Here is a 12,804-nt window from a genome sequence, read left to right on the forward strand (position 1 = left end):
GGTTCTTCCCGGAGGTGGAGGACAGATGTGAGCGGTGCCAAAGAGGCCCGGCCAACCACGCCCACATGTTCTGGTCTTGCCCCAGACTTGTGGAGTACTGGACAGCCTTCTTCGAGGCTATGTCCAAAGTGGTGGGGGTGAGGGTGGAGCCATGCCCGATAGTGGCGGTCTTCGGGGTTTCAGACCAGCCAGATCTATTCCTGGGGAGGAGGGCGGACGCCCTTGCCTTTGCCTCCCTGATTGCCCGCCGTAGAATCCTGTTTGGCTGGCGGTCAGCAGCACCGCCCAGGGCTGCAGACTGGCTGTCCGACCTCTCGGAATCTCTCCAAATGGAGAAAATCAAATTTGCCATCCGAGGGTCGGACGACGGCTTCCACAGAACGTGGGAGCCATTCATGCAACTGTTCCGGGACCTGTTTGTGGCCAACGTACAAGAGGAAGAATAGTCGGGTGGCCAAGAATCAGGGGAAAATGGACGGGAATCGGGGGAAGGTAGCTGGGGGGAGGGGGGGGGGAGGGGTTACGGGCTCGTTATGGGGGTTTGATGGCAAGCCAAGGCCCAAAACCAAACTATAAATAAATGCCTATAAACATGTGCCTCGGCCATATTGGGGAATGTAAAATATGTATGCTGGCTAAAGGGGGCGGCCACAATTGTTGTTATGAAGATGCTTACCTGTAAATATTCATGTTAAATTTTTGTGTTTTCTTTTTTTTTTCTCTCTAATAATTTGTAATTTGTCATATATAAAATATGAAAACTCAATAAAAAACATTTATTAAAAAAAATGTAGATGAGAAAAGATTGAGGATTGACATCGCAGTTTAAAGCAGATTCTGGACAATTAAATGAGTCGACAGCAGCTATCAGTTATCCAACTGTTTTACTTTGTGAGGGGCTAGTTCGAAGAAACTTTTGGACATTATTAAAGAAGGGTGTATCTTTCTATGAATGTTTTTTTTCTTTAAGAAATTTATTTTGTTTTTAAAAAAGGGGGGAAATTGAGTGTTTTGTCGTTCTTGTATTTTCTGTTTTTCTGGGAAAACTAAAATTCATCAAAATATTTTTTTCCTCCAAGGAAGGGGAGACTGTTAGGAATGGTAGCATTGTGGATAGCACAACTGCTTCGCAGCTCCAGGGTCCCAGGTTCAATTCTGGCTTGGGTCACTGTCTGTGTGGAGTCTGCACGTTCTCCCCGTGTCTGCGTGGGTTTCCTCCAGGTGCTCCGGTTTCCTCCCACAGTCCAAAGATGTGCAGGTTAGGTGGATTGGCCGTGATAAATTGCCCTTAGCGTCCAAAATTGCCCTTAGTGTTGGGTGGGGTTACTGGGTTATGGGGATAGGGTGGAGGTGTGGACTTTGGGTCGGGTGCTCTTTCCAAGAGCCGGTGCAGACTCGATGGACCGAATGGCCTCCTTCTGCACTGTAAATTCTATCATTCTAATTCTATGGGTTCACAGACCTTTCAATTAAATACTAATTTGATGTCAATTATCCAATAGAAGTCACTGATATATAAAGGGGTACAGATGGCACTATTTATTGCTGGAGATTTGTGTGTGAAGTTGGATCAAAGCCATCAAGGTGTTTTGTGGAAAAGCAGTACTCCTGTCTCCTTTACGCTACAGCAACTCAGAAGCTTAAACAGTAGCCTCTATTAATTTACATTTTAGGTCTCATGCAGCGCAAATGATGTGAAATTCAATGGCACTTATGCTGCAATTAGTGTATATGGAATGTATGTAAATATTTGTGTCGGGAAGATGTGTGCTTTTGAGTAAAAATGGGTGCATGGTTAAGTATATATTAAAATAGTGGAATGAGTATAAGCATTTAAATTGGTAAATCATTAAGCTGATTTGATGCTCATATTTAACTAAATTATTTGTTTTCACACAATGGAAACGGTCTGCAATGGCTTTCTGCCCTCCCTTAACGAACTTCAGGTGTTTTAATACAGATTGATGCATGAAGTTCATCTAATTATTATTTGGTGTTCAGCTGGGTGAGATGTAAAATTGGTGTCCTGCTGGGTGAGATGTAACTGTTGTGCATGTGCAAACCCATGCATGCCTAATTCCAATATATCCTTGGACTGATAAAAATATTATTTTTCTGAACCAACCTGATTCATTTGGAATCTGGGTGTGATGTTTTATTTTAACTTCAGAAATGGATAACTCTTCAGATTGGCAGAAGATACGTCGATCTCAGTAACCAATGCTGAAACCTCCATTGTTCAAAATTTATAATGTATCCTACTAGCTTAGATTTTGGAATCAAAAACGCAATTTGCAGAAGACACCAAATTGGGTGGGAGATCTACACCAAATTACAGGATATTAATAAATTTGCAGAATGGGCATATAATTGGCAACTAGGGGCATTTTACTGTACCTTCATTGCAGTGTTAATGTAAGCCTACTTGTGACAATCAAGATTATTATTAATAATTCAATTTTCTATTCATAGTCCCCGCAGCAAACTCAAGGTGGGATGAATTCAAAGGTTTAGCCTAATTGCACAACTCAAATGCGGATGGTCATAAGGTTGTCTCCTTTACAACAGTAAAAGGGAGATATAGAAAAGGAAGATCTACGGTGCAGAGACCACAGAAAATATAAATAATTATGTCACGTGGATTCCAGAGTCCAGAATCAAAGTCCAATGGGATATTTCTTTACAGAGATCAACGAGTTGAAAACTGATTCTGGATAATTCACTTTTCCAATGGTGTTGACTTCACACAATCAGATAGGCATGCAAAGATGAGTTTTGTCGGTGATGGTGCATAATCTCCAGCACAAGCAGTGTAGAGGGGGTCCAGTGTCTAACATGGGCCACAGCTTCTTATCTTTGAGGCTGCTCCTTGAGTGATAAAAAGTGACACTGAGATTTTGCAGTTCAACAAGGCTATCTTATAAGGCTATATTACAAGCCATAGGCCCAAGTCATATAATTCCTACCTTTTCATACCCTCTTCGACAAAGAGCATGTATCCCTCATGTGGGACCCCAGATTGTTAAATGTCTCAACCATTAAGAATTGAAAGGAGCGTTGCAGGATTTTTATTGTCTCGTCAGGAAATAGAGGGAGTTTAACGTAATTTGTATTTGTGGATACTAGAAATAAGATACAGCTTTAAATAACTTCAAGTTTCTATTTCTGTATATAAAATGATGAATTACTTCAGTTTGGTTCAGGTGATGTATGGCAATGAGGGTTCATGACGTGAAAGCAAAGAGAATTTAAAAGAAAACTGGGCTTTTGCTTAGTAACATGGGGCCACTCTAGAACAGAAAGGTCTTCTGAATTAGTCACAAGCTAACGCTAGAGAAATTGGACAGGTTCAGGGAGCTGCAGAAAACAGACTTCTCAAAAGAACAAAAGAAAGTCCCAGAAAAGAGGGATGTGAGACAAAAAGAATATCTCAGGAAGGCAGTTAAGTTAAAGGAACAAAGCACTAATTGAACAAAGTCCTGTTAAGGAGAATTCAAGTAAAAAGTAGAGAAAGTGCTCTGAGGTAAAGAGACAGCTGCAAGAACCAGATTTAAAGTAATCTCCGTGAGAAGCCAGACATCTGAGGTAAATCAGAAGTTTGGTGACTCTAGATGGGAAGCGCACTTCCGTCACTCCAGATCCAAGACCTGCTTATCACACTTAAGCTTGGAGGCTCACATCCCCCACTACCACTCCAAGGCTCGCTTCTCCTACTCCCGCTCAGAAGCTCACTACCACCACTCCCAGTCCCCACTGTATCTTAATACAGCCTGAGAAGCCGTAGTGTTCTACTGGCATGACTGTGTACCTAAAAGCACCACTGTGGAAGATTGAATGCAGGTAGCAATCCAAGACACAGGAATACTGAAAGGAGAAAATTAAATTCTGGAAGTGGATCCTCGGTGAAGGCGTCTGAGAGAAAGTTTTGTTTGGGGGAAGATTCCAAGTGTGTTCTTTGAGAGTGAAGTTTGGAAATACTTGGGTAGAAGTCAGAGCTCCAGTGAGATCAGGTCTGCAGAAGAGTCATATGTATTTGAAACATTAACACTGTTTCTCTCTCCACAAATGCTGCCATACCTGCTGAGTTTATTAACTGCTGCAGCAAGGTCTGCTTCCCCAACTCGAAGGCTCACTTTCCTCACTCAGGCCCGCTGCCCTTCTCCAGCTCCAAGGCTTGCATCCTTCACTCACACTCCGAGAATCGCTTCCCTCACTTGCGATCTGAGGCTCGCTTCCCACTGGCACTCCAAGGCTCACTCCCCAACTCCAGCTCTGAGGTATGCTCCAGCTCCAAGGCCTGCTTCCCCTACTCCCACTCCAGGGCCCGCTACCCACTGCCCTCACTTTCGCCCAAAATTTGCTTCCCCTGACCTGCTCCGAGGTTTGGTGTGCGGAATTGCACTGTGAGGCTCGCGTCCCGCACTCCACATCTGTGGATCGCTTATGGTACTTCCGCTCCAAGGATTGCTTCCTTAACTCAACACTCCTAAGGCTCACTTCCGCCAGGAAATCTCCTAGAATCTCTTCCCCCACAACAGTTTCGAGGCTCAGTTCTCCCACTCCGATACTCGCTTACATCACTCCCCCTCCGAGGGTTGCTACCCCAACTCCCGCTCCAAGGCTCACTTCCCCCACTCCGAGGCTTGCATACCCCACTCTCGCTCCGAGGCTTGCATACCCCACTTTCGCTCCGAGGCTTGCTTCCCCCAATATCACTCCGAGGCTCGCTAACCCCACTCCCATTCTGAATTCAGCACCGAGGACAATTACCACCACTCCAGGTCCAAAGGCCACTTCCCATACTTCAGCAACAAAGCTCCCTTTCCCAACTATCGCACCGATGGCCATTTCCCCCACTCCTGCTCCAAGGCTCACTTCTCTCACTTTAGATGGGAAGCGCACTTCCGTCACTCCAGATCCAAGACCTGTTTACCACACTCCAGCTTGGAGGCTCATTTCCCCCACTGCCACTCCAAGGCTCGCTTCCCCTACTCCCACTCAGAGGCTCACTACCGCCACTCCCAGTCCATGCCTCCTTCCCCCACTCCAAGGCTCCATTCACCCACTCCAAGACCTCCTTCCCACACTCCCACTCTGAGGCCCTCTTACCCTATTCCAACGCCTAGGCTCACTTCCCCCACTCCTACTCCTAGGTGCTTACCCCACTCCTATTCCAAGGCTCGCTTAGCCCAATCTCGCTCGAGGCTCGTTTGCCCCGCTCTTGCTCCGAGGCTTGCTAACCCCACTCTCAATCTGAATTCAGCACAGATACTTACTCCCCCACTCACGCTCAGAGGCTCACTTTCCTCACTTGGCCCTCTCCCGTTCCAAGGTTCACTTTCCCAAACCCCGCTCTGAGGTTCACTTACTCCACTTTCACTCTGGGGCTCGCTACTCCTACTATCACTCAGAAGCTCACTTACCCCGCTCCTGCTCCGAGGATCGCTTACCCCAGTCCAGCTCCAAGGCTCGTTTAGCTCACACTTGCTCCGAGGCTTGCTTACATCACTCTTGCTCCAAGACTCACTACCCCTTTCTCGTTCTGAATTCAGTACTGAAGTCCCCCCACTCCAAGGCTCACACACCCCACTCCTGCTCAGCGGCTCACTTCCCTCACCTACCCCTCTCCCACGCCTAGATTCACTTCTCCAACACCCCTTCCCTTAAAAATGAACTTTAACTTAGTACTATTTAAAAAGATAAAATATAACTAAAAATATTCATTTTTTTCGCTATCATATACAAGTTTCAAACCTTTTCAGTCTAGAGGGTGGTTTATCTTTAACTGTTGGTTCCACATCCAAGGTCGTCTCTGGTTGCAGGCCACTATCATGATATTAAAAAAAATCATAACATTATCATTGTGTTGAAATGCTTTATTAATCAAGAGATAAAACTAAATGTTATATTGCAACATCTCTTTATGAGTTAACATCTAATTGACAATCTTGTAATAGGGAATGAGTTTCTTTTTATTCTTTCATGGGTTGGAAGTGTCACTTGTTGGGTCAGCATTTATTGCCCATCCCTAATTGCCCTTGAACTGAGTGGCTTGCTCGACCATTTCAGAAGACATTTTCAGAGTCAAGCGCATTGCTGTGTGTCTGAAGTCACATGGCACACCAGACCAGATGAGGGTGGCAAGTTTTATACCCTGAAGGACATTAATGAACCAGATGAGGTGAGACAAGTCAATGTGTTAGTTAGGGAACTTTTAGGGAACAGTGATCATGGCACCAGTGTTCAGATTTGCTATGGAAAAGGACAAACAGCAATTTGCAGGAGCACCAAGTTCAAGGGGCTGAGGCTAGATTTGTTCTGGATAGACTGGAATCAACAACTGGCAACCAAAATTGTAGTCAACCAGTGGCTAACCTTAAAGGGTAGGCAGTTTGCATACAATCCAGTTCCATTGCCAATAGGGGGATGGGTAGGTCAAGCAAAGCCAGAGCTCCTCAGATGACAAAAATGATAGACCAGTAAGATAAAACAGAAGAGGGGGACTTATGACAGATGCCAAGTTGATAATACAATTGACAGCCAGGCTAAATGTGAGAATTTCAGAGCAGAAATGAAAAGGGAAAGAAAAAGGGGAATGGACAAAGAGACAGGCAGCTAATATAAAAGGAGATCTAAAAGTCTTCTTTAGATTTTTAAAAGGCTAGTAAGGCAAGGTGTGAGGCCAATTAAGATATAGAAAGGAGACACATGTAGGAAGAGAGCATTCCTTTTGACTGAATTAATACTTTACATCGACCTATACTGGGGAATAAGATGTTGCCATAGTCACAGTGAAAGAAAAGCTCGTTGAGATACTAAGCGAGAATTAGACTTTTTAAAAAGAGGTACGAGAAAGGCTTTCAATGTTTTTAAGACACCAAAATTGGATTGAATATATCTGAAAATGCTGAGAGAAGTAATGGTGAAAATTATGGAAGTATCTGTTACAGCCCAGAAAGCTAGTTGGTGAAGGATAGAATGGAATTAACTTTATATCTTAAATACTTATTTATGTAAGAAATAAAAATACTTTTAAGTAAGAAGCATTCACCTCCTAACCACAGTTTTAGTTTAAGCACTCAGAAAAATCATCAGTAAATGCCCACCTTCTGCAGATAGTTAAACATAATTTATGTGCAATGAACAGTTTCTCTTCTCTCTTTAATTATAATTCATATACACAACTAAAATCTCAAAACAAACAAATTCAAAACACTTCACATTCTACAAAACGCTTTACATTGCAAGATACCAATCCGCTAAGACCTTTGACAATTTATTTCTACATGCCTTTCTTTTGTTAAGTAATCAGACAAATTGATGACTAGCATCCATATATTTATTTTTCAAGACTTTCTTTCTCTTCACATGTATTCAAGTCAGCAAGGTCAATCTTTCAATCTGCTAAACCTTTTCTCACTCACTTTTTGTAAAGTATACTTTGTAAAGTATACATTTGATGAGTACACTATCGTCAGTGTGCCCAATGTACAGAATCTAACTTAAAGATTTTGACAATTAGAATCCCAAATCTAATGCCACCACAAAAAAGTATTTTAATGATCTTTTAAGTACACATTTATTTTAAATGCTTTATTTGTCATTCAATACCTCCAAATTAGGGGTTGTCATCATAGTACTTAACTCTACCAAAATTAATTTTTGGTCCAGTCCGAGTACCCAACCAGTTCAGCCAACCATTTAAGCTTCACAGATGCCGTTTCTTCCTTAGATATAACAGTACAGTTCTGCAAGGATCTATTACAACTAACTGTTATGGAAGTAACTCGCTCCAAATAGGATTTTTGAATTAAAGCTATTCCAGATCTACTTTGCTTAATAACTAAACCAATACATTTAAAAACCAACAAGCTGGAAACCAATTTTAAGTTCTACTCTAACATCTGTAACATGATGTGGAGATGCCGGTGTTGGACAGGGGTGAGCACAGTAAGAGGTCTTATAACATCAGGTTAAAGTCCAACAGATTTGTTTCAAATCACTAACTTTCGGAGCACTGCTCCTTCCTAAGGTGAATGAAGAGGATTTGCAAGTAATTAAGTCTTTATAGATCCAGAGATGGGGTAACCCCAGGTTAAAGACATGTGAATTGACTCAAGCCAGGACAGTTGGTAGGATTCCGCAAGCCCAGGCCAGATAGTGGGGTGGTGAATGTAATGCGACATGAATCCAAAGTCCCAGTTGAGGCTATACTCATGTGTGTGGAACTTGGCTATAAGTTTCTGCTCGTCGATTTTGCGTTGTCACACGTCTTGAAGGCCGCCTTGGAGAACGCTTACCCGGAGATCAGAGGCTGAATGCCCTTGACTGCTGAAGTGTTCCCCAACTGGAAGGGAACATTCCTCCCAGGCGATTGTCGCACGATGTCCGTTCATCCGCTGCCACAGCGTCTGCATGGTCTCGCCAATGTACCACGCTTCGGGACATTCTTTCCTGCAGCGTATGAGGTAGACAAAGACGGCCGAGATGCACGAATATGTACCGCATACCTGGTGGGTGGTGTTCTCATGTGCAATGGTGGTACACATGTCGATGATCTGGCACGTCTTGCAGAGATTGCCATGGCAGGGTTGTATGGTGTCGTGGGCACTGTTCTGAAGGTTGGGTCGTTTGCTGCAAACAATGGTTTGTTTGAAGTTGCGCGGTTGTTTGAAAGCAAGTAGTGGGGGTGAGGAGATGACCTTGGCAAGATGTTCATCTTCATCGATGACGTGTTGATGGCTGCGAAGATGATGTTGTAGTTTCTCCACTCCGGGGACGTACTTGAAAACAAAGGGTACTCTGTTGGTTGTGTCCCATGTTTGTCTTCCAAGGAGGTCGGGGCGGATCTTTGCTGTGGCGCGTTGGAACTGTCGATCAATGAGTCGAGCGCCATATCCCTTTCGTACAAAGGCATCTTTCAGCATCTGTAGATGTCTGTTACGTTACGCTCCTCCTTGTCTGAGCAGATCCTGTGTATGCGGAGGGCTTGACCATAGGGGATGGCTTCTTTAATGTGTTTAGGGTGTAAGCTGGAGAAGTGGAGGAACCTGCATCGTGAGATTATCCATGGGCCTGCGGTAAAGCGAAGTGCTGAGGTGACCGTCTTTGATGGAGATGAGTGTGTCCAAAAATGCAACCGATTTTGGAGAGTAGCCCATTGCGAGATGGAACTTACTGATGTCATCATGTAGTCGTTTCAGTGATTCTTCACGGTGGGTCCAAAGGAAAAAAATGTCATCGATGTATCTGGTGTAGAACATTGTTTGAAGGTTCTGTGCGGTAAGGAGATCTTGTTCAAACTTGTGCATGAAGATGTTGGCATATTGAGGTGTAAATTTGGTCCCCATGGCTGTTCCGTACGTCTGGATGAAGAACCTGTTGTCGAAGGTGAAGACGTTGTGATCAAGAATGAAGCGGATGAGTTGCAGAGTTGCGTCTGGAGATTGGCAGTTGTCGGTGTTGGGTACTGAGGCTGTTGCAGCAATGCCGTCGTCATGCGGGATGCTGGTGTAGAGTACCGAGACTCTACATTGTGACAAGGAATGTTGCTGGTTCAACTGATCCATGGGTGCGGAGTTTCTGGATGAGGTCCGTCATGTCGTGACAGAAGCTGGGCATTCCTTGTACAATGGGTTTCAAAATGCCCTGATGTAGCCAGAGAGGTTCTCACACAGGGTCTCATTGCCTGTTACAATAGGATGGCTTGGTGTGTTGGCTTTGTGTATTTTCCGGAGGCAGTAGAGATCTCCAACACGGGGAGTACTTGAGATGAGAGCACATAGGGTGCTTTGAAGGTCTGGATCCAAGGACTTGATCAGTCTGCTGAGTTGGCAGGTGTGTTCCTTGGTCGGATCTGCGGGTAACTGTCTGTAGTGTTCCTGGTTGAGTTGTCGGTACACTTCTTCGCAGTAGTCCGTTCTGTTCAGTATGACGGTGGCCCCTCCTTTGCTGGGTTGATGACGATGTTGCGGTTGGTCTTGAAAGCGCGGGTGGCATTTCGTTGTGCCTGGGTGACATTCGGGGCTGTCTTGTGAATGCGACTGATGAATCTGGCACTGACCCGACTCCTCTCGGCTTGAGCACACATGTAGAGTCCAGAGCTGCGGCCTCCCGGAGGGGTCCAATTCGACTCTTTCCTCTTTGGTTGCCGCACCACAAATCTCTCTGTCTGCTGTTCCGGTTCATTGGTTAACTCGTTGGGTTTGCTGTCGGCCTCTTGTGGTCTGTGGAAGAACTGCTGAAGCCTCATTTGCCGCTGTGTCTGTCGCGGGAGCGATGGGGTCCATTTTGGTGGTGGTGCAGAAATTGAGCACTCTGCTGAGGACTTCGATTTTGGCTGGTTGAAGGGTGTAGTCCGACAAGTTAATAGATTTTGCTGTATTGTTTTCTACTGTGGTACCGGGGGAGGCTTGGTTGCTGCTGGTGGTGATGCAGAGTTTCTCAAGCTTCCTGTTCTTATTGGGCGGAAAAACTACAACATCATTTTCGCAGCCTTCAACACGTCATCGATGAAGATGAACATCTTGCCAAGGTCATATCCACACCCCCACTACTTGCCTTCAAACAACCGCGCAACCTCAAACAAACCATTGTTTGCAACAAACTACCCAGCCTTCAGAACAGCGACCACGACACCACACAACCCTGCCATGGCAATCTCTGCAAGACGTGCCAGATCATCGAAGTGGGTACTGATGGAACCATCAATTCAGCGAACACGTGTAGTTGGATCTGAACAGAGGCTTTAATACACTTACAACAGAGTCAGCCTATTCGTCGTTGAACTGGCAGGCTGGCTCTAAGGCACTGATCTTTATACATCGGTCCCAGGGGGAGGAGTCCTGGGAGGAGCCCAGTACAAACTCACGCGTACTCCCAGAGCGACTCCCCCTGGTGGTGGGATAGTGCAACTGCACTTACAATGGTGGATAGTGAACATATATACACAGAGTTATATAGGCAACTATATACAGGATTGATCTTACAACGGGTAGATAACGAACATATATACATGGAGTGATATTGGCAACTATATATAGTGTGAATTACATTCATCACAGGTACCACCATTACACGTGAGAACACCACCCACCAGGTACGTGGTACATACTCGTGCGACTCGGCCGACATTGTCCACCTCATACGCTGCAGGAAAGGATGTCCCAAAGCATGGTACATTGGCGAGACCATGCAGATGCTGTGACAACAGATGAACGGACATCGCGTGACAATCGCCTGGTAGGAATGTTCCCTTCCAGTTGGGGAAAACTTCAGCAGACAAGGGCATTCAGCCTCTGATCTCTGGGAAAGCGTTTTCCAAGGCGGCCTTCAAGACGTGCAACAACGCAAAATTGCAGAGCAGAAACTTATAGCCAAGTTCCGCACACGAGTACGGCCTCAACCGGGACCTTGGAATGTTGCATTACATTCATCCCCACCATCTGACCTGGGCTTGTGGAATCCTACCAACTGTCCTGGCTTGAGACAATGCACACCTCTTTAACCTGGGGTTACCCCTATCTCTGGCTCTGTAAAGACTTCATTACCTGCAAATGCTCGCATTCAAAACATTGTCTTGCATCTTTGACTTTGTCTATATATATGTTTCTGGAACATAGCTCTTCATTCACCTGAGGAAGCAGTGCTCCAAAAGCTAGTGATTTGAAACAAACCTGTTAGACTTTAACTTGGTGTTGTAAGACTTCTTACTCTGTAACATGGTTCATAAATTCTGCAATGCAACCCCATAAAAATCATCTACCTTCATCATGAAGATGCCTGAAAGTTTTATTTTGTCACTTAAATATTGAAGCTGAAATATTTAGCTGAACACAACTGATTTTCAGCAAAACAGATCTCACCAAAAAATACCACAGCCTGGAAGCTCCATTCACACCTTAGTTCAGTTACCATAGGTATTCTTCTGCACCTGATGTCTCTTTGGGTATTTCAGAAAAACCTCCTTCTTAAAAGTGTTACCCAGCTAAATGTAACTTTTATGCCATTTTTAAAAAATTTATGTTTATATTTATCACACCATGAATATATAACCAAGAGCTAAAATTATTTTCTGGATTACTTTTCCAGCTGTGGGAGAATCTACTCTAACATCTGTATCACCCAGTTGCTCTTTCAAACCTCCAGCAATTAGCCTTGATTTTAGCCTTCTGAGTCTCATCGTCAAGGAGCATGTCAGTAAAACTCCACCTGCATGTCAAAAATGGATTCCCCTTATCTGCTACTTCAGAATAAACTTCATGAGTCCATGATTTCTTGCACAGAGTCCACTGTTGTAAAAACTTGCAGCATTCATGTCTAGCATTCAGCATTCTAGTCATGTTTTCACAAGTTTCATCACTGGCAAATATCTCTCTGATATCAGACAGAAACTTCGATGTTGTGCCAATTTTGGTCTCTATCCATTTCTCCATGAATTTATCTATAATGCTTTTGTTCTTACTAAGTATTACTGCAGAAACACTAGATCTAGTTGCCAAAGCTACAGAATGTAGAACAAAAATATTTGTCTTTATCCCATACCTTTAGATCCATGGCAACTCCAATACTATTTTCTTCACAAATCTCACATTAATCTCTTCTACTGGCCTCAGATGCTCTTCATCAACCATGCCTGCATCCTTTAGGCAGATTTTTAAGCTGCGACAGTAGAAAGAGAAAATTGTCCATGTAACTCACAGACAATTTGAATTTTGACTCTCTACTTCCCACCTAATGTATTTGTCTAACACTGCTAGAGTTATCAAGTCATATACAGTAGTACAGAAGAGGCTATTCAGCCCA

At 44.2% G+C, this 12,804-nt stretch overlaps 1 protein-coding gene across 6 annotated transcripts in view; it reads right to left on the bottom strand.

The window, feature by feature from the left end:
- Positions 1 to 12,804, bottom strand: part of LOC119970362 (solute carrier family 28 member 3-like) — a 422,249-nt gene that overhangs the window by 393,968 nt on the left and 15,477 nt on the right. For all 6 annotated transcript variants that reach the window (XR_005461594.1, XM_038804850.1, XM_038804849.1 and 3 more), the window contains exon 3: positions 5,755 to 5,826. Coding sequence is in view for 5 of the 6 variants with exons in the window: in XM_038804850.1 (XP_038660778.1) it covers positions 5,755 to 5,826 (72 nt within the window). In the remaining variant the exon portion in view is untranslated. The remainder of the gene's footprint in view (positions 1 to 5,754; positions 5,827 to 12,804) is intronic.

Source organism: Scyliorhinus canicula, chromosome 8 (genome assembly GCF_902713615.1).
Source record: "Scyliorhinus canicula chromosome 8, sScyCan1.1, whole genome shotgun sequence".
NCBI lineage: Eukaryota > Metazoa > Chordata > Chondrichthyes > Carcharhiniformes > Scyliorhinidae > Scyliorhinus > Scyliorhinus canicula.